Consider the following 23,074-nt stretch of genomic DNA (forward strand, 5'->3'; position numbering starts at 1 on the left):
GGCAAGTACTCCCTCTGGCAAGGCTTACCACAGAGTTACTGCACCATATTTCTTTCCTAGAACTTGCCAGGTATTTACAACGGATTGTCTGCTCCTTTCCCATCTGTGTGCTTCCTTTTTTGAAATACAAGAATTACACTGAAAGTGCATTGCATACATGGTAAATAATAACAACAGTAATAATAATTATCGTATTTATTCAGGGGGGATCTGAGTCTCGTTGCCTTTCTGCAATAATATATAAACAATTACTTCCCATCAGGGAAACCTATGTAGAAATACAAGGCTGTTGCAAATGACAATGGCCAAACACACAGCCCTAATGCTGGCAAAAGTGTCCAGAAGAATTCAGACGGGAGTGGATAGAAACGACTTGTGCCACTCCACTCTTTTCACTTTCACTTTTCATCCCACTCCTTAGCAGCCTCTCCTGTTAGCCTCCATTTCTCATTCCCTGTGTGCAGCACTAGCATCACTCATGCTTCCCCGGGCATTGTCCATTCAGATTTCCTCCTACCCCAGTGCCTCCCAGATCAGGCAACATCCGAGAGGTAACTCAGGACTGGTCAGGATATGCACCACAAAACTCCAAGTATGAGGAGTGGAACTCAGGGTTAGAGTGCACCTGAAAATCCAGTTGAAAAGCTCCCATTATTCCTCAGTTCCCACAGCTGGGACACTGGTCAGGAAGCTGCCACAGGTTCCCCATCTTCTGAATTTTCTTTCTAGCAACACCCTCTTTCCCAAGTTCCTGCTCCTCCTTTACCTGTGTGAATCCTCCATCTACAGCTGAGTGCACATGACCCCATAAAGCACATCCGGATGATCTCCCCTATTTGTACTGTTGCCAGGCTGTGAGGGTACCATGGGAGAGGCAGCTGGCACAGCACGTGTGGGCCTGGCCTGAGGGATTTGCTGGGGTGATGCTAAGCATCAGTGCCAGCTGTCTCACCAGGCCTTCTCAGCAGCACACTGAAGGCAGCTCCGAGACCTCCCAGGTGCCGCTCTCGAAATCACACATGGGCCTGGGTGACAAACCCTCCCTCCCACTTAGAGAAGCACTTTCAACCAGCTTGGCGCTTGCTAGCATTTCAGCAATGATACAAGGCACAGTAATACAAGAGAGGAGTTATACTACACCAAAGCCTGTTAGGTTGCAGGAGTCAGCGCTTTGGACACATATCTAGAATATTTTCAGTGCAGTAATAAAATATCTGTCTCTAACTTCCCTACTCTTTTCAGCAAATTTCTTTGCTATAAGACTACAGCAACACCTATTTTTTTTTCAACAAATCAATATAAAGCATGAATGAAGAAAAACAAGCAGTTCCTGGCACTCTACACAAACTCAGTGACAAATACATGTGTGCACTTGTGCTCAAAAGAGTTTAGGTATCCAAGGTCCATCCATATCAAGGCTCCTTTGGTAAAACATTCATGACAAATTCTCTGCGTGTTACTGCTGTCAAGAACAAGAGCTGAGTACCTGAACGAGAGCCGGGTGTCCCTGTGGAATCATGCTACTACAAGGCGACCCTCAGGGCAAAGAGCAATTCTCTGCTCCCCAGGTGCAGATGAGGCTGAGTAGGATCCCTCCTGTCTGTTCTCCAGGGGCGTGGTAATGCACCATTTGTGTCCTGTTGTCACTACTGCCATTTAATGCAGCCTCCTTCATTAGCTGGTAAAGTAAATCTCGGCTGAAAATCAGCTTCCCAGCAGCTTTTATCCCAGGTTGTAAGGCAGCAAAAATAACACATTTCCATAGCTTTCTCACTTAGAAAAGTCAATTAAGGTATTTTGAGAGTTTCCATCAAAACAGACATTCTCTACCCATACTTGAATATGGGATTTGGGTTTACTGAGCTGCCCAAAGTGCTTTGTTCCTCGCTGTCTGAGCACCAGCTGCCAGCAGCACTTAGTCCTTTTTGAGCAGTCACCTGGGAGAGCTGCTGGCCCTATCTGCCCTGTCAGCCCTGGTCCCTGATCATGCAAGGTTTTGTGTAATGGACTGCATGCCATACACCTGAAATATTTATCATAATCATATTTTCAAGAGGCTTGGTTCCCAGGAGGGACTGAAGGCCTGAATACCATGCCAGAAGTGAAATAGCATGTAGTGTAGTTTGTTGGGGCATTTTTTTCAATTGCATTCAGAAAAATTGGAACCAGACAAAAAACCTAGTTTGCTGGGGCCAGTGGCCACAAGAAATACTCGAACAGGTCTGATGGGAGATGTTAAAAAAAAGTAACTGAGCAGAAGTAATGCTTATCAGCAGAAAGCCTCTCTGCTGGCAGCAGGCTCCACTGAGCCCTGTGCCACCTCTTCCTGCTACAATATTGTTTGCTCTATCCCCATCCATCCCAGAGGTACAGCCACAGAGTTAAAAATGTGTAATAAATTATTTTAAGGCTCCCCATCAGGTGTGCAGCTTCTGAGTTCATGCTGTGATCTCATGTGGCTGGTAGGCTATGGGATAGACAAAAGGGCTATGGAGAGTGGGAGCAGGGAGATGTAGGGAGCAGGGCCAGGCAGGAACACAGCTGGAACACAACTGTTGCAGGGCATGCAGCAGCTTGAACTCCAAAAGCAGGCAGATTAAAGTTCCTACTCCACCTGGAACTTAAAGGCTATAGAAAAGGTGAAATGGTAATGTTTTTGCTAAAGCTTTGCCTATGTGCAGCACTGGGGGCAGGTAAGGTGCTGACCACAGGAGGCACCCTGATGTCCATCCTACAGTTGTGGTAAGGGATTGTGTTTGTTGGCTTCATGAAACAGCCTGTAAAAGGTGGTGTGTTCTCATCTGATTAGGTGGAGGAGAACTTCAGGCTATGACTTCGTGGCTATAGCATGTTGCCTCTTCCCCTAAAACACTTTAAACACATGCTTTACTCAAACACAGAGTAAGATGGTTCAACAGTCTCCTCTATCCATATCCAGGTACTTTCTATTTCTCAACTCTTCCCTCAAGTCTCAATGTGTGTCTGTCTAGATAGTCACACTGGCAACAGTCCATTGGAATGAACAATTCTGGGGTTTCTGTACTTCATCTCTTTGAGGTTTCTCTCTAACTTTTTTTCCATGAAAGCTGGTGTGAGCATCAGTAGAGCACAACACTGTGTCACCTTCATCTAGCCTCATGGATCTGCAACACACTAAGTGCTAATGTTCAGGCACTGAATTTTCTCCTAAACAGGGGTGATAGAGGCTACTGGCAACACTACCAGAATTTTGGGCTTAGAGCATCTTTCAAGGCACACTGGGACGGTTGCTGAGCTTTGTTCAATGCCTACATGTAGCTCTTCAATGTATTGCACTATAATTATCTAAAATGTTAAGTTCCCATTATCCTCAACAACCAAAGAGTATGTGTGATGAACAGAGTGGGTGGGTGACACAGTCTAATGTAGCAGAAGCTGAAGCCTTTATGAGGACCTTTGCACAGCTAATACTTTATAAGAAAAGCAGAAACATCTCCAGGGGACAATACAGATCTGGGAGTTTAGAAATGTGTGTTTTCTGACCCCTGACTTGGTAGTGAGTTAGGATTGAGAACCCACATTTTCTAACACGAGGGATCAAGTCATACCTCTTCCCATGAGACACTGGGATCATCTCTTTAATGATTACCCTGCCACACTAGCTGTGTGCTCTAATTTATTTCAGGTATGGCTGGACCTGAACACTAGTGAAATCTCTGGGAAGTTCAGATGCTAAGCATCTGAAAACCTTAATTTGTTTTAAAAAGGTAGAGGTCAGGATTTATGTGGCAAAATAGATCTGTCCTTCAGCTACTAAGATTTTAAGTGAGGCCAAAACAGCAACCCTTGCTTTTTCCCTTAAACACTCTTCTTTGTTTTCGAGTGCAATCTGGGCCTCATACAAAAGCCACAAATATGCATGCTTATTCTTAGCTGCCAATTTTGCTAAAGATGAGTAAGACCCACTTATTGCTCATTGAGTATTTTATTGTGGCAACAGCTCATTCATTTTTTAAAGGAATTAGATATTTAACTGATGAAAACAGAGCCTTGCCAGCCATGACTATAGTACATCCTGCTCATAGTAAATCCTGCTCTGGCATCTGTGGGCAGAAGCTTGTTGAGGGCACTTTCCCAAACACTGGCAGGTGAGAACAGCAACATTCAGCCTCTGTGAAAGTCTGAAATCTGTAAAAAATCCCACTGGCCAGTCTTGTCCTTGTTCTGTTTTACTCATCGGTGGTGAAACACTGTAAGAGGTCGGGATGTCATTGCGGCCCTGTGGTATAGCCCCATAAAACTGATGGATTTTTGGCACAAACCTGATGGCAAAGTGTTGGGGGTTGGTTCTTTCCCTTTTTCCTCTGTGGAATTTTCCCCATTGTCATGCTATGATACCTGTTGACTGGGCCCTGGTGACAAGGGGGAGGGGAGGGGAGAGAAGAGGGAAACCCCTCGATATCCAAACATCCAGAAGAGCAGATGGAAGGCTCTGGCTCAGCCCATTTCCCCCACGGAGTTCGGACGAGAAGGACGATCGCTGCCTCAGCCCCATCACTGCCATCCCAGCACCGGGAGCCACCTCACTGCTTTCGGACTCTCACCTTATCCTGCCACCATCCAGCACTCTGCTGAGCACTGGGACCCACACCGTGAGCAGAGAGCTCTCTCTCCATCTCTCTCTCCCCCTGGGACAGCTCTGCCATCACCCCCAGCCCTCCTGCAGCTCTGCGGGACCCGCCCGCCCCCAGCACCGGGAACTGCAGCTCAGGGAAAAGGTGCCTGCAGCCAAAAAACACTGGGACTGAGTTACTGTTCTGTTTGTGGGTAATTTCATAGCTGTTGTTGTTCTTGTTTGTCTTGTTAGAGATACTAGTAAAGAACTGTTATTCCTACCCCCATATCTTTGCCTGAGAGCTCTCTTCATTCCAAAATTATAATAATCTGTAGGAAGGAAGGATCACATTTTTCAGTCCAAGGGGAAGCTTCTGCTTTCCTTAGCAAACACCTGTCCTTCAAACCAGGACACAAAGATGTACAGAAAATGGCAGCCGGGAACGAGGTCTGATGGCATCCAGTGCAGAGGCTCTGAGACTGGACTGCAGGATTTTACTTTCTTCCCTCGTGGTAGGACTTTTGAGTGCTACAGTCTTGCTAGTTCAATTTTATTCAGCAGCTTATGTTTTGCATCCATTCCCATTTCATAATTGTGAAATATTACACGGTGACTCGTGCCATTATGGAAATACACCATGGGATCAATATAAACAAAAATACTGAACTTAAAGTAAAGCATGGACATGAGACAAAGGAAAATATAATTATTTCATTATATTTGTTTAAATCACTGCTGTGAATTGCTGGCTTTTGCTGTTATGTATTCTTTTTTATTCTGACACTATAATTATGAATTGTGTCCACTTTTTACATATAAGAAAAATGCAGGCTTGTGTGAACATGAACAGACTTGTTACTGCTGTTGTAATTTTACTCTACCTCTTAGGTGGGCCACTGAAGCTGCTCAGACTAGGCATCTTTTCAACTTCTTCAAAGTTTCTGCTATCAGTAGATTATTTCTCTTTTCTCCACTACTGCTGGAAAAAATGCCTGGCCTGCCATGAGGGAACAGCCAGAGCCAGACTTGGAGCTTATGAAAGCCTTGTGTTCACCTATCTGCAATACATATATTATCTCTGTATCTTGTATATTAATGTATTAATGCTCCTTTACCTTTTGTCATCTACCACCACAGGACAGCACCTACCAACATCTCCTTGCCCATTATCCTTACTCCACAGCCTCCTGATATCATTTCTTCAAGAATTAACTCAAGAGAGTGGGCTAATAACTTAAAAATAACCATTCTGCTAATTACTGGGTGAAAAAAAAAAGCCAGAGTCCAGCTTTATGTATCCTGGATATAATTTTTTGCCAAAAAAAAAGTAGGACATAACATGGAAATTGGTAAAATTAATTTAAATGTGAAATTTGAAAAAATATTACATTTTCTAAAACAATGCAAATGAGTAACAGGTTTATTAAAACTGCAGAGATTAAATAAACTAAAAAGAAAGAATGTAACACATACAATGTATTCAGTGAAAATCAGCTGATAACAAGAGTTACTGGCTATTGATAGAACTTTGTAGACTATCTGTTCTTCTGGAAGACAATAAACTACTCAGTAACTACTAGAATATGTGACTTTGCCAGGTGGCCTCCAGGGAGGACTCATTTCATTCCCATGGACAGCCTGCAACTTCTTTTGGTTCTTCTCAAGCTGTTTTCTCCTAATTTTGTTTTCCTAAGAATAAAAAGAGGTGTGAAAAGAGCCCAAACCAAAACCACCCCCTGCCCTCCAAGAACAATTCTACTAACAGAAAAGTTACAATTATTGTTACGCCTTTCTTGTGTAAAATGAGAGGTAAACATGCAATGGAAATTTGCCTTTTGGAGCTTGGCACATCCCTTTTAGAGGTTCAGTCCCAGACATTGCACAATGCAACACAAGAGGCTGCACGCTGGGTGTCATTTACAATTACAGTGACTGTCTCAAGGATGGGCTAGGTATGTCCACTGTCTATAAACAAAAAACCCAACAGAAGGCTTACTGGATTAGGAACTGTATTGGTTTTGTATGTAATTAGTCTCGTATTAATTACTTCCTGTCTTCAAGAGGATACCTAAATCTCAATGCAAAATATGTTGTTCTCATATAATGAGAACATTAATGCATCATTATAACTTTCTGTACTTATTAAATCACACTTGCCGTGTACTAGAACAAACTGGTAATAAAAAAAATTCATTTTAAACAAAGTTCTATTTAACTTATATTATAAGCACTGCAAGGTTCTAATTCTATTTTCAATTGTTTCAAACAGCAATGGAACAAATTAGGATGGTGAGGGATAAGCAAGATATTTGCAACACTTTTTGTGTCTCATTAACTAATAATTTTCAAGAGACCTGTCATTCAGAAATTAAGTTGCAATTATTTATAATAATTTTTGAATTTCTAATCAGTTCTATTCCACATAAAACATTCTTCTTTGCAAAGATGACTGCCATTTCACCAGCATCTAAAGATGCATTTACATTAGCAGTTTAGTACACTGGTGAGCTCTCTATGGGTGTAAGTTTTCCTTGCAGGTTTGTGGTGCATACAGGTGCATATTTCTTACTGATTTAGAAGTAAATTTTCTCTTGGTGGAACCAAGGTTGACCATATAGACCAGAGCACAATTAACAGTGTCCTCTGTGATAGGTGGGTAAGAGATCCTTGAGCAGCTGGCTTTTTCACACAGAACAGTACATTCATTCCTAAGATAAACAACTGGCAAGCATATAGTAGTAAAGACACAATGGATATGCCCACTTAAAAACATCATCAGCTGTGCCACATCCAACACTGGTTCTTTCATCATCATCATTTTCAGCCCATCAGCCAGTATTTTGAAACACCCAAAATTTTGTATTTTCACATGTATGAATCACACTGCAATCAAAGTACTGCTCCCCGAGGACAGCTGCAAGATAGCTGGTCCTCTCATATAACCCATGATCCTAGTCCTCTGACAGACAACATATACCCACAAATTCCCAAGATGCTTGCAGCAGTGTTTGCTTGCTACTCATATGTGAGCAGGGAAATAGTGAGGTAACTGGATGAGGGAATAGAGTGGAAAATGGGTGTGGAAGCATTACTGTAGAAAAGGCAGCTTGAGTGAAGCTTTCTCCTGTTTCACACATATATAGCAGTCAAACTACTAATGTGTCCAAAACTTGTAAAACGCAAAGCAACACACTGAAATATCACCACTATCATTATGATTTTAATCTGTGCCCTTCAGCACTTTGTCATCATAAATCTGAAGATACAATTCAGTTAGGAATCTGGTCTGGCTAAACAATAATTTCATGCCATTACTAGTAAGGCTGATCTGCAAGGCAGGGCTTGCATGGAAAAGGAATGCCCTTTGCTAAAATAAGCAATACAAAAGTTCATCACAGTCTAATAAAAAATATTATCTTTCTGTACAAACAGTATCTTTCTGGACCACATGGCGTAATTGAGGCAAACTAGGCTTGCAGCAATGTGACATTCTGACTCTTCTCATCCTTCACTTTTGCCTTCTTTCCCCTTCGATAGAGATTTCGTCAGATGAACACAACTACTGGCTTTGGGTCTTTAGAACAAATTCAAGATACTCTAAAATTCTTTAAGGGAACTGTTTTGTACACTAAGAGAAAAATAGTCTGCATTATCAGTGATATTTTTTAAAGGAGACATCAAGATATGTCAAGCAGTACAGATGAACTTGGGAAGAATATGTTCTAATGGAATACATATATTATATATGCTTCTGTATCTATAATAATAGAATTATATTGTACATACAAGGATATGTATACCATCAGGACAGGTAAGTGAAAACTCATTAGAAAGAAGATTTATTGCAGCAGTATTGTAAGCATTAGAGAAATTGCACTCTACAAACGAATGTGCGTATTTTATGGTTATCAAGCACTCTCTACTGAACACATGTTGCACAACAGACTCAAGTATGAAAATCACAACAAAAAATAAAGCATACACCCACCCAGGAAAGGAATGAAAGTTGCTCTGGATTTTTTAACTCTGCTTCAGTTTTGAATGTTTAGGTTTGAAGTTCCAATTTTCATTAATGAATCGCAGTGGCAAGGAAAGAGTCTTGAGTTAATTTAACTGTTTTATTAAAAGACTAAACTCAAAGTGAAGATCTACTGGCCTCCTCCCTGTCTTCAACACACACACAGTTTTTATGTTCTTCTTGTAACTATGGGGCAAATTCTCACAAAACATAACTGATATAAATATTCCACAGAGTAATAAACAATATGTTATTTGCACTAGTTGAAGAAGAGTATCAGAAACAGTGAAAGATTAAATCAGTAACTGTAGCTTGTCTTACACGAGATCAACTCAACTGTATGGCTTGATTTCTGTGGAACTTTCCTACTTAATAGACTAGCAAGATGAACATATTTTTCACTTATCAAACTGTGGGAAGAGCACATTCTTTGGCAGCATGGCTCACAGAAAGAAATTGAACTTTAGATATTACAGAAGACTGACAACATTTAAGAGGAGCAACAGTAGCAGCCTTATTTCTAACCTATTGCGATGACAGACCATGAAAATTGCAATACAGAAAGTATTTTCAGAGAGAACCTATTAAACTACATGAAATTTCTAACCTACTTCGGCCATTTCTAACCCAGAAAAGCAACAAATCCATGGGACTTACCCAGTACATCCTTTCTTGATGTTTTTAAACAGCTTTACAATGCCAAAAACCAGACATTGCACATGCTCAAATTCCAGGTAAAATGTTAGACTTTTTCTAAGGCTTTCAACATTACTATCCTAGTGTTTCAGAACTATTTGAGATCAGCCTTACTTCTCAGCTGCGTTTATCACAGAAAATGGACAACATAACTTATTTAGAGATTATACTCACTTCTATCCACAGTAAAGAGGTATCAAGATTAGTATCTCAGAAATAATGGAAACTGAACTGATCTGTCATTATAAACTTTCTATGTGATTTTTGTCCACACTCCACTCCTCAGAATAGGTGCATGTCAATGACAAGTGTCAGACACTGGTATTATGCAGCAAGTAAAAAATGATCATTTATCAAGCTAGATTAGCATGAAGAGTTCTTGATGAATAGCAAGAAGAAAACGACAGGAAAGAAACAAAATAATCAGAAGCTTGAATTTCCAAGCAATAGTAAAGCATCTCACCTCAAAATTATCCTTTTTATGTCAGCATTTTACAAGCATTAATAGCCGTTTCCAGGGCATTTATTTCCCGGCTTAAAAAAGTAATCTTCGCGTACTAATGCTACCAAATATTCACACAATGACCTCTAAAAGCAGAAGTAACAGAATTTCCATCAAAAGTAGAATGCCTCTTCTATTTTAGAAGAATTACAATGAGATTTTTATGTCTGTTTTATCCATGCATTATGGTCAACACCTGTTTCAGGAAAGCTGAGGATAAATTTACACATTTATTTCTGTGGAATATTAATGAAAACATATTAGAACACTTTCCACTACATCACTACTATTTTATTTCCCTTTAAAAAATTGTTAGTTGAAAAGGCTCTTAAAAGGCTTCCAAACACTGTCCTCAGATCTGATGCCTATCAACCTGCAGGAAGATGTCATCTAGTTTCCTTGGTAATACAATGACAACATAACAGTGTTTCTTTCCTGCAGTTCACTAACAGTCTGTATTTTTTCTGTAACTGTACAAAGTAAGACAATATTCTGTGTTAAATACCAAAAATTATGATAGAGCCATTTCCCAATATATTTTCTCAAATAAAGGTGTGCAAGTTGCAAAAAGACAGCACAAATTCTGAAAGTAAAAATGTGAAGACTGGGCATGAGATATACTAGTCAACATTTGCACACAGACATAGAAAATGGGATCATTTTAGAGGTACCTCTGCCAACCAGTTCAGTACTTACTCCATACTACACTTGCTCATTTCTCATGTAGGCACATGTATATCCTGTTAGATCTGGTAATTCCTCCAATTACTAAAATTTTTATTAGCTGTTCCACTGAAGTGATGATCTCAGGAATTTACAGATAATTTGAATGGAGGAGCCTGTCCTAGGCAGCATCTCTCACTCCCATAAGAAAGGGGTAATTTTTTAACCTTCATACAGAGTCCAGGACAGCAAGGAAGTCAAATGTACAATGAGAAGTAACATTACTGCTTTGGTACAACTAAGGTAATTAGGACACTCCCAGTAAGCAGAGCATACTAGGGCAGTACATTAGTTACTGCTCAAAGCATAGTACTCCCTGCTGTGGCAGTTGGGAACATTGACCAAGCAAGAAATAACCAAAAATCAGACATTAATCATCTGCTAAATTGAGCTGAAAATCTCTTGACAATGGGAACCAGAAAAAAAATTTCTTATCAGTGATTACAGAAATGAGAGGTATTTCAACCAGGGACCAGGTTAAACATCTTAAAAGATCTAAACCTAAAACTAAAAAAGTTTGGAAAGAGAGAGAAGGAAAAACATGCAGGCTCCCACTGTTTGGTGCAACTGCTCTCTAAACCTGTCCCAGACCTGCACAGCTGCCTGATTCTGCCTCTCCCTCCTCAAAAAAGAAAAAAAAAACCATGGAAAAAAATAATTAAGCTATTGACAGTATCAAGGAAATACTGTAAGGACCTTAATCCAGCTGGGTTGCAAGATCCCATTCTTAAAAATGGCAACAGAGACCATATGTACAAGACATGCCAGACATCACATGAAAGGGACAACAGAAGAAACACTTTCTAACTAAAAAACCTTGACAGTCAGTATGAAGAAAGACTGTGTCACAGGGCAGGGAATTAAAACAGGTTCTTCTTTAACTGGCAAGTCACATACCTTTAAGAAAACAACATGCTAAGAATATTAGTGATCTCTCTTATAATTTGTCTTTCTGCAGCAAGGAAAAAAAAAAACTTGCTTTATTACTGTGACTAGAGTACTGAATTAACTTACTGCTTTACAACTGGGACACTGATGTGAGAAAAATGTAATTGGGAGCATCAGAACTCCACGCATTCTTGCAAATGGAAATCATCTTGAACCTCATTACAAGTGCTTTCATCAGTTGTGAGGTATCCAAGTCTCCAATTTCAGTGCTTCCTTGAATGTACACACACTGATTCTTGCAGCTGGTGATGCTGTTTGGCTTTGCAGGTTTTGTGCTCTGGCTAACTGGCCCTTCAGAGGTGGTTGCTCCTGATATGGAATGGCAAAAAATGAAGACTAACAGAAATGGAAAATTCTATTACACGTAGGTAGGGAGAATGTATTTTCCCTGTATGCCAGAGATCAAGAGCATTTTGCTCACAAATTCTGGGGGACAAGTGATGTAATGTTGCCACCATCTGGCCTCTCTCATAACAATGCAACACCCCACGAGTATTGTAATACTCAAGTGCTCACACTCATGACTACATCAAACATTTTGGTTTTGAAAAAATGCAAAAAGCCCAAAAAACTCAACCAAACATACCAGCCATCTTTCATATTCCTCCATAGCCTTTTCACTTCTTTCTTCCTTCTTTGCCTGTTGCATTTCTCGCTTTCTTTTCTCTATGAATTTTTCTACTTTCTTCTTCTTTATATATTCTTCCTTCTTTTCATTCCTGCATAGTGAGAAGAGCAAGAGGTCATCATGTACAGACTAAAAGCTGCATCTGTGACCAGTTAAGTAAAATGAGTCTAAATATGTATTTTATACATTTAATAATAAAGATTGAGAATATGTATGTAAAATCTTCCATGTCCATTTTATACATCACCAAGGTATAAACGAATACATTACTCTATCTATTATGGCATCACCTTTTCTGTACTTTGTTCTCCCTTATTTAGTATCATAAACAAAAAATCTGAACTTCTGTGGTAACTCTAAGTTGTGCATTGTCTGTGAAAACTCTTGGCTTGTAAAACAAACATAGAACTAATTCTAACTAATATCTCCAGCAGATACATCTCATTTCCTTCTTCCTACAACTGCATTCCTACATTGTATTCCACAAAACTTTAAAGATTTATCTTCCTTCCTATGGATTAGTAATGAAGTATGAAAATAACCACGTAAGACACAATACTACTTAATGATTTTTCTCATTTGCAGTGTCTCTTCTACCTGGGCTTAGTTAATACCCTCTTGGGGAAGAAAGCAACTAAATTAATTAACTGAAGGGAGCTGCACAGCTTGTTTTCACTGTTAGACTTTGTCTCCATTAGGAATGAAGAGTCTATCCCAAGCATTCCATTGTCTTCCAATTGCAAGTACATCAAGCATTCACAGAAGACCTTTTACATTTATAAGCAAGGATTTTGGAATCTATGACATAGCCAACACAGGGGAAAAGTACCATTTTTCAACTGCTGATACACTGACTCTCCTCTTCTCCACAAGTAGGTCCTCTTCTATCTTCTTCCTCACTCTTTCAGACTGTTTTTCCTTCCTGCTTTGCTCTCTTAAATATTCCATTTTTCTTTCTTTCCATTTTTTGAATGCCTAAAGAAAACCACAGATCCATGAGAAATCTTACCTCTTGCCTTTCTGTCAATGCTCCACTAGTCTATTCTGCATTATTTTTTGTCATTTCTACACATTCTAATTTTAGAATATTTGCTTGCAGAATTGCTCAGAAGTGGGTATCTGGACTACACTTAAAAATAATCTTATTATCTAATGTAGTTGTATTTAAGTTTATTTTATGCTCAGTTAATAGACTCCAAATATAAAAGCCTGTTTGTCTGCAAGTGTAAACATTACACACTTCTGACAGAACCAAACCTAATACAAGCTTCCTTCAAAAGCTATGCATGTCTAGATTTAAGATTCTAGTTAATTTCCAACTCTTTCTGGATTACTCAAAATTATTTTTTATCATCTCCTGAACCACATTCAAATACACATTTATGTACATATTTCACATCACCGCTTGTGCTGCTTCTGCTTTTTCCTTATTCTGTTCTGCTCGTTTGTTTTCCTCAGGCTCCTCAAGCTTTTTTTTCTCACTTAACTTCTTTGCTTCTTTCTCCTTCTTTATTTTCCAGGCTTCATAACATGCAATTGATTCTTCTCTTTTAAGTGCTTCTTTCTAGATTGGAAATAGAAGTCTATATTTAAAACAATTTCAGTATAAAATTTTAAATGAAAAAATACGCATTAAACTTATTTCTAAATGGAGCAATAAAGAAACAGACATTGATTTCCTGACAACATTGCAAGTATTACAATTAAAGCATATATAGGGTTTTTTTTCTGTGCCCATTTTTAATTTAATTGAATGAGACTAACTGCTCCTACAAAATATGTGTAGGATATGAAATGCAGGTTAAGTGCTTAGAAGTAAAACATAGTAAATACTGAAAAGCCAAATCAAAGAATGTGCATGATACTATCTAAGACAAGAATCCTCTCTAGGTAAGCATCTCTTGAAGCAGGGAGTGAACACCTCATGTTCTCATGCACAAAACAAAACTTGGCACCTTAAGAGTTGAGCATCCCAAGGTCTTTGTCAACTAACTTGAAAATTAATCTAGGAAATATTTTTAACACACCTTACGTAAATGTGTTGGGAAGCATTGGACAGACACTGTTTACCACAACCCTAACAAGCAGGACATGCCATTTATTGTTTCACATCACCTTGTGCTATTTGGAGAAAACCAGATACCTTACAACAGCAGGGGGATGCACTTGGGCAGGAAGCACACTTCAATGAATATAGTTTATCAACTTCTTTTTAAGCAACAATGTAAACAAACCTTTTCAGTATTATTCCTTAGAATTTCAGCTTTCTCCTTTTCACTTCTCTTTAATTCCAGTAGAAGGAGCTTTTTCTTTTCCAACCAGTTCTGTAAGAATCATTAAAATATTTTAAAATTCCTTTTAAGGTATAAGTAATACCAATATAATATAATAATATAAACCAATATAATGACCACCAAAATTATTCTTAGTTCTTCCATGTGCTAGTTAAATAAGCATCTCATGTGGAAAACTAAGCTGTCATCACATGAACATTGTGATCAGAAAAAATCTAAGGTTCTAAAATCACAGCTACAACATTGAAAAAAAATTAAAGATGTTTTAAAAAGCATTCCCCCTAGAAACACCAACAAAAATGTAAGCATTAATCAAAATTAAATATGAGAATGGAGTAAAGATTCTTATCACTTGGCATATAGGGATAGTATTCACATTTGTTGTCTCTCTTGAAAATACCCATAATTAAAGAGAATAAAATCCTACTGGGAAAAGTGAAACTTCAGGCAGCCATAAAAGGTAATGAGCCATCTGCAGAATCAGGCTTAAATTTTCAAGAATTAACTGTATATTTGGTATGCAGCTCAAAGATAAAACAGTGTCCTAAGTGAAGACTAATCTACCTTAAAAAACTGTGGAGACAATATAAATATGGATTTGAGGGTCTAAAATTTGTTTTAGGACTACAATCAGTATTATAAACACATACCAATATGACCAGTGCCTATAAAGGAGAGGTGTTCTCAAACAGATTAGCAAACATCTATTAAAACCCAGAAAATTACTGCTGTGAAATTCTACCAGGAATTTACATAGATTATTCTCTGGAAAGGGTACAGGATTTTTTATCTCTTTTCCTGAATGTTATTTGAATAGAACATATCAGAAAAAAAAAAAACAAACACTAAGTGCACACTTATGCAAAGTATGAAGTAGAAATAATGGAAAATATGTGCCTGAAAATAGTCTGACATAATAAATGATGAACCACATAAAAACACTATGTCCCTTTCATTGAGCTTTTTGTTCATAATAGGAGGAAAAGGACATAACCAAATAAAAGGATTACTGTACCTGTAAGCCAATGAAAGGAATATAGTAAAAAATATTGATTTCAAGAAAATATGAGGTGCTGACCCCTGTATCAGGACCTTTATATGCACAATTTTGTTTGTTGGCTTGTTTGTTTTTTATATCTACCTGAAAAACAGCTGCCCTTAAATTATCAACTTTGTTGAATTCTGGACTTTTCTTCTGCGTGCATTTATCCTCCAACACCTTTAATGATCCCAGATACTGAGATGAAACAGGTGAAGTTGATGGAACAGCTTTCCCCTGTCTCTTTAAATGCACAAAAGTTGTAGACCTAGGAAAATACCAGAACAAAAACACATTAATGATCTTTCAATTTATTGTAGATCATACCAAGTAGTGTTCCTTTTATTACAGTGCATACCGAAAGTTACTGTGATTCTTTTTTTTACATGCACTTGAATGGGGACTGGGGAAAAGAAAAGGAGAAAGAACTTACCTCTTGTAAGTTTACAAATTGCTTGCACTTTCATCTAAAAAACAGCTTAGAGCCTGTAAAGACTCCAGTAACACACTCATCACAGACACTGGCAAAAGATTTTGGAGTCTGATCTGACACAAACCTGAGCAAGGGTCATAACAACATGCCACATGCTCTCCACAGAGGTTGTCAGCAGCAAGGACAGTACTGACAGAAAATGAGGGGGGAGCAGCATTAATGGGGCGCTTACAGGCATCTTAAATTGGCTCCAGACCAATACTTGGCATTCTCCTCTTACCTGTCACATAAAGGAGCCTTTGGGTTTTGTAGAACTCTCTCCTTTGTTTTACTAAGTTTCTAAGAAACACAAGAGGGAAAAGTAAAGTTATAGAGTCTCCTAAGCAACAGATCAGGATGAAACAAGTTTTTACAAGCTTACAAGGACAGTGAGAATTTGACTCAGCCCTTAAGAGTCCCTTCCAAATCAAGATATGTGATCACATGATGTTATAAAAACAGGCAAGACACCTTAAGACACCTTAATAAAGAGAGGGTATAGTACAGGGTAAGAAAGTAAGAAGAGAAAAAAACAAAACAAAAAAAGCCCCCAACCAATCAACCAAACTTTCAGCATGCCTGTATCATTTTGGAATGGCAGCTAAGAATGTTCATTTGTATTATGTAAAAACACAGTCAATAGTATAGAAATAATAAAAAGTAAAACGAACACAGCTGGTTTATTCCATAAACACTCTTTTAAGTCTTTTTAATACTTAGCTTTAATAATTACATGTACCTACAAAATTCCTTTTTTGGATAAAGCATAGAGTGTTTTGCATCTTTTCCATTACTCAGGTCACATGGATTCCACCCTCTGCCAACACACGGCTCACTGCTATTCATCTATCCTCACAATAGATTTGACATTTTCACTTTGAGAAGGGTACTTTCTTAAGGCTGGAAAACACATTTCACTACCTTTATCTGATTTAAATAATTTGTGAAAAAAGTATTCCTTACATCTTTCATAAAGCTATACAGAATTTATAAGAGCCTTGGCTCTAGAAACCAGATGTAAATTGTCAGCTTTCTAGACAGTGTTCTACACACTTAAGATACGAACACGAACTTTACAAAACTCTCCACTGTGCTTCTAGGACATTGTTCCAAACAATGGCAAACTTTATGTGAGCAATACCTTGACAGAGTTCTCAGATGTGTTCTTTGCCTCCTCATGTTCAGATGGATCATTTACTGACACTTCCTGCATTGTATCAGTTATTATTTGCCCTTCTGTTATTTTCATCATTCCATCTGAACTGTCAACAGAAAGAGATTTCCTACCATTCTCCTCCAGTTTCAAGCAACTGGTGCTGACAGTCTTCTGATCTCGGTCTAAAGGAATAAAAAAGATTGAGAGGACATATTAACAAGAACTTAATTGTTTTTAAGTATGTAATGTTAGACAATATGAGAGCAAGACAGAGGCAAAATTTTCCATCTGCCTGACGTGGCTCCAGTGCAGAAACCAAAAGCAAGAGTCATTTGCAGTCACAGCAAGAGCTCTTCTGACATCTTGCAAACTTTTAATGAAGTATGCAAGTTAGTACTTTGCATAAGAAATACTGCTTTCATTGTGTGGTGTTCTTCAGTGGTGTGGGACACACAAGTGAATAATTGAAAAATTCTGCAGTGGGGATTTAAAGAAAACATCACCTCAAACTGAACGCATGCCTAAGTGGTGAAACTGTTATTTATTAAACACATTATTAATAAGACTTAAAAAACCATTTCAATCAGCTTTCAACTGCCAGTAATGCAGAGATCTAAATTTGTAATACAATTCAGACAGAAGCCAAAAAATGCCCAAGTAAAACCAAATTAGAGGTCTTCCACCAATTTTCAATGGAATTATTTAGAAAAATAGAATTTTTTGATGAAAACTAAACTTCAAATTACCTTAAGAAAGGAACAGTAATGCCTATAACCTAAGAATTTTACCCCAAATTTACAGTGATTAAAAAAAGTTCAAGGTGAAAAGAATTCTGAATTTTTTAAATTTTAACTAATATTGCAGTGTGTCACTGCACTACTTTGATTCACATGAAGAAAAGGAGTAATTCATATTCATTCCGCCAGTCAAACTACACAGGCACACCAGCCAGGAAAGAGAGGTGTCTGCACATTCAAAGCTGCATTTTGGTGCCATCATGTGGAAAAGAAAAATGAAACTGATACCATTAATCATGCTCTACCAATTGCAATGTTGCAGTCTTTTGTCACCAACATTAAACAGGAAAAATTCCTCCTGTATTAGGAATTAGATAAAAAATATGAAGCCTTTTAGCACATACAGTCAATTAGCAGAATTCCAAACTCTGCTTTGTGTATTAAAAATAAATTAGCTATTCCTGTACTGAAACATTCAAGTTTGGGGGGGAGTTTATGTATTTGACTATAAACCCAAAGTGTGTCAGTATCTTCAAAGTAAAAGATCATTTGAAGTCTTAACTTTGAAATAATGAGACACCTACCATTCATAAATGTTTTGGGTACAGCTTGTTTTCTGACATTCTATTACGTTACAGCTTCACCTGATCATAGAAAAGGAGTTTCAGGATCTTTCCATTAAAGGGTGCATGGATTCTGTGGACACTAAGTGAATACAGCTATCTGTGCCATGAACACACTGAGAAAGTATCTTGGCAGCCATCTCACGCCTTCCATGTACATGCACTGATGGAGAGCTGGACTTTACGGACCTAAACAGCAGGTTTTCATCTTCTGAAAGGAAAAGGCAAACAGGAGCCTCCTGCTCTTGGCCCACACTAGATCAGTTTACCCCCTGGCATCCAGAGGTTCTGTATCTTTAGAAGTTTTGTCTGCAAGCCAAAGTAGATGATGGTTAACACAGAAAATAACCCAAATTAAAACACTTTAAAACATTGTAACACGGTTAAACAGCAACAACATTAAAATACTTTCTTTTCACCTGATGCTGAAGAATTTCCGTTTTTGTGTATCTGAGGCTTTGCTTTTGGTTGGTTTTCCTCTTGATTTCTTTTTTTATTAGGTTCCTTAATAGGCAGGTAATCACTTTCACTATTATCATGCAGTACTTCTTCATTACTTTTTCTGTCATTATCCTCATTTTGACCTTCCAAACATCCTTCTTCGCCATCTTCTCTGTCATTCTGTATGTTTTCACCTTCTAAAACCATTATTTGCTGAAGTTTCTTTTCATGAAAGGATAAATTCAAGTCATCAGCAGCTTCAGCATCATCATTCAAGAGAGGACTCCCAACAACAGATCTCTCAGTGCTTGCAGAACCTGAATTACTTTCACTAAGTTTTTTCCTGGTATCTGCAAAGAGTACAGTACCAACCTGAATTTGATACAAATGGGGGGAAAAAAAGCAACACAGTACCTGTATCTTCTATAACTTAACACTATTTTTCATGCAACACCCCCCTGACTAATCTCCGAGCATTTCTCTTTCTATGCCTCTGATCTCTGCAAAGCTACCTACAGCCTTATTCTACTTCCTTTCCTGTCATCTATCTACATGGACCCAATACAAATAAAAATATTCTCTCATTAATTCTTTCCTGCCACATAATTTAAAGCCCTTCTAAAAAACAATGTCTCAATGCCACAGGAAGTGAAAGCAAGTCATCAAACAACAAAGCTAGGCACGTTTGGTATTAGAACCCATCCTTCCTTACCTTCACTTCTGCCCCTTTTAAAGTCTACTAGAAGATAATCTAGTAGAAGATACTTCAAAGGAAGTATCTTCTACAATGCTAAGGTTCATATGTTTAACAAAAATATTTTTCTTCCTCTTGCCTGTTATTGCTAATTGACCTAATTTCAGAGTTCAAATGCTTGAGCAAGTTGACAAAAGAATGTCATGATAGTAGAGTAATGCATTTACTACTAGAGAGCTTTTTTGCCTGAATCTTGTCAGCAAAGAGAAATCAAAGCATCTCACAAACTGTTAAAATATGTTCAAGTGAGAACAAAAAGCAGGCCACAGAGGAAGTTATTTTAAAAATACATGATCATGTTTAACATTTCTATTTTCCTTAACATTTAGTGCCATAACAGCAGGAAGAAGAGTCATTTGGCTAATCTTATTAGATCAAGCACACACATTAGCAAACATCAAATACATCCTCCATGAAATACAGCCAGATGAAACTTATTTCTGATTTACGTACTCTGCCAGGGAAGGGCGTCCTGCAGTGTGTCCTGCAGCCCTTATTCACTGATTGTCCAGATTGAGAAATCAGTAGAAAAAACAACCATTGCCTTTACCTCCACCCATGTCCACTTTCATTTACAGTACTGTGCATTACTGTCTCATGCAGGTGTCAAGTTAATAAGATGGCTAAGGAGGAGGACTGGACACCACAATGGTAGGAACCAATACAGACTTGTGTGGTTTAGCAGGCTGGCACCTCTGCTGATTTCATTGTGAATTCTGCTGCTAACCTGGCAGAGGACTCAGTGCTTTAGAAGTCATTAAAATACAAAATCTTGGAACATTAAATCATATAGACACATAAAGATTGTCCAGGATCTAGTAATGAACTAAGAAAGGAAGAACACAAGGAAAAATATTTATTTTACCATTTAACATGCAATCTTCATCACTTTCAAAGTCATCTGAATATTCATCTCTTTCCTTGCTTGTTGCATAATCAGAAATTGCTTCCTGCAGCTCATCCTGAAATGGCTTCACAAATAACTTCTACAAAAAGGGAGGATTCACTTGTTCAAGTCCAACACAAATTCTCCCCTCCCACACATATGTAAATAAAACTGAGCAACATAAGCCCATTTAATTGACAATTATTCTGAAGCATAGCGCATCCATTCTATCTCTGTTCCCCTAACATACCTGCATCAAAAAAAGCCACCAAACCTCCATGTATTTATTTATATTTCTTCTTCATAAGAAAAAAAAAAGTATCTTGCAAATCCCTTTTCCATTTTTTGGGCACTTAAGATATATCACCACGTGACATTTATCCTCTTTTGTATGTTTTGATCGGCAAGAGCACAAGAGGAGGGTCTGTGAGAGCAGGTGAGCACGGATGAGCTCTTCACTGCCGCAGGACAGGTGCTTGAACCAGCTGGCCGGCCCAAACCAGTGACAAACTTCACGTTTTGGACTCTCTGCAGCAGGGTGTCATGGACACAATACATTTACGTGATTCTGAAGGGCACTGGCCTTAATTATAGATTGTAAACACGTGAAGAAATGCACCAGTATCTCCAGATTCCAGACCCTGGCCCACAAACCGCGAGGAGCAGCGGCTCGTCACGGGCCTTGGGCGCCGCCCGAGGCACCTGCAGGAGGCCGGACTGCTCCTTCAGCCCGGCTGTCAGGGACGGGGCAGCCGGGCTGCTCCCAGCCTCGTGTACGGGCAGCAGCTCCTGCTGTCCTCCCCAAGGGCAGCCTGCTTGCCCGCTTCCATTTCGAGAGCAACGCGTGTTTTTCTGGGTGCGCTGCCTGTAACAGCGAATTAATGTATTCCCAAGGGCAGAAACCTGCTCGCACGTCCCGTTCCCCAGCGTCGGCTTTCCTCTGCCCCAGCCGCCGCCGCTCACCTGCAACCCGCAGTCGGCGGTGCCTCCCCCAGACATGGCGGAGGTGGCTCGCTGCCCGCGGCCGCCGCCGAGTCCTCCGACAGCCCTGCTAAAGAGCCCCGGGAAAAATCGCCAGCGGACAGCTCCGGGAAAGAAGGAGACCCGGGAGAGAAGGAGACCAGGCAAAGAGCGCCGGAAAAGAGCCCCGGGCCTGGGCCGGCCGCGCCGCCCCCCGGTCCCGCCCGTCGCTCAGCAACAGCCGCGCCGGAGATGGCCTTCATTAGTCGGGGATGGCCTCATGTCGGCGCAGCGCCACTTCCTCAGCCGGGCCAAAGCCGCGCTGCCAGGATTTATTTATTATCGATGCCCCTACCCTGAAAATAACCCCTGTTCCCCACAAGGAGCACATCCATCCATCCATGACACTCGTACCAGGGCTGACACACGTTTGTCGACCATGCTCTTGCAGTCAGGAAGGTACGAAAGTACCTTCTGTAGGAAGGTACGAAACCCTCCTACTTGAGATGTGAGCTCTTTCCATAGGAAACACACTCATTTTAGTGCTTTCTGGAATACCGATTTCATAGCACCTGTGTGTTAGTTAAATCAGATTTTACCGTGGAGAACTTAGAGTGCCATAGAAGTAAATTGCCTGGTGCTTGCACCTCCTAATACTCCAAATTTTATTTCCCCGAAGAGTGGTTGTGCGATCCACCTGGCGAGCGCCAGCCCCCCCAGTGACCAGACACTTTGCCAAGCAGTGCACGTCCCTGCAGAGCTGGTGTCCTGGAGGTCATCTGCCCACGGTATGGGCCATGATGAAGGCACCTGAATCCCAGGGTGCTCTGGGAATGCCCGTCTCGTGCATGAAAGGAAAGCTGTCCACTTCAGGACCATTTACAGATACAGACATTTCTAATCTTCCTCCACTTTAAATGCTCCTTTTCTAAAATAAGACTGGTGCTCCAGTTGTCTCAGTGATAACAAAGAACTTCTGACATGTTCTCTATACTGGTGTTATATTTATATACATTAATGTTCCCAAAATGCATTGCATTTTTGTAAGTTGTGCAGAAGAAAATCTCTCTGACAGAAACAGGGAGAGAATATGTGGGACAGAGCCCAGAGCCTTAGGACTTGTTTTCCTCTTGTTTATTATTGTTATGTAGAATTATATTTTAAAAGCAGTGCAATTATGCAAAAGCCACAACATACCTGGGGGGAAAGAGGCCTTGAGCTCTAACAAGTAACCTTGGAGAGTTAAACTAACAATTATTTGCCTGTAATTAGTTGATATTTAAGTATCATCTGTAAGCAGTTCCTGTCTTTGTTTACCTATATTTATTTATGGCCAAGTAATGCTTGATCTGCTGACTAATCATAGCATTTTTTGAGAATTATGCTTGATGCACAATATTTTTCCTATATTTTCTTCACAAGTGAAACCTTACATTTGAATCTGTGCTATTCCATCTCTCTGTGAAGGTGAAAGGTGAAGCTCAACACGGTTGTTAAGAATTCAAAAAGGAAGAAAGAAGAAATGCATATACTCTTTTTTCTAATTGCTGTTGAGGGCTAAATTATATCCCTGTTACAAACCACTGAGATGCACGTTTTTATT

General features: G+C 39.3%; 1 protein-coding gene across 1 annotated transcript; it reads right to left on the minus strand.

Moving 5' to 3' along the window:
• Positions 1–6,160: 6,160 nt before the first annotated feature.
• MAP9 (microtubule associated protein 9) lies at positions 6,161–21,510 on the minus strand. The gene is made up of 11 exons (XM_062493736.1): positions 21,475–21,510; positions 20,491–20,608; positions 18,850–19,221; positions 17,056–17,252; positions 16,156–16,214; positions 15,545–15,710; positions 14,344–14,433; positions 13,512–13,673; positions 12,939–13,084; positions 12,068–12,200; positions 6,161–6,283 (listed from the first exon to the last, which is right to left on the minus strand). The coding sequence occupies exons 1-11, from the start codon at positions 21,508–21,510 to the stop codon at positions 6,161–6,163; spliced, it is 1,602 nt and encodes a 533-aa protein (XP_062349720.1).
• Positions 21,511–23,074: the final 1,564 nt, after the last annotated feature.

Source organism: Cinclus cinclus, chromosome 5, assembly GCF_963662255.1.
Source record: "Cinclus cinclus chromosome 5, bCinCin1.1, whole genome shotgun sequence".
NCBI lineage: Eukaryota > Metazoa > Chordata > Aves > Passeriformes > Cinclidae > Cinclus > Cinclus cinclus.

Excerpts from the sequence above, each read along its gene's own strand:
- MAP9 (XM_062493736.1), bottom strand. The coding sequence starts at position 21,510 with ATGTCTGGGGGAGGCACCGCCGACTGCGGGTTGCAG. Across the intron at positions 16,215-17,055 it reads CATCTGAGAACTCTGTCAAG|AAACTTAGTAAAACAAAGGA; the intron begins GTATTGCTCACA and ends TGTGTTTCTTAG. Across the intron at positions 12,201-12,938 it reads GTATCAGCAGTTGAAAAATG|GAATGAAAAGAAGGAAGAAT; the intron begins GTACTTTTCCCC and ends CTCACTATGCAG.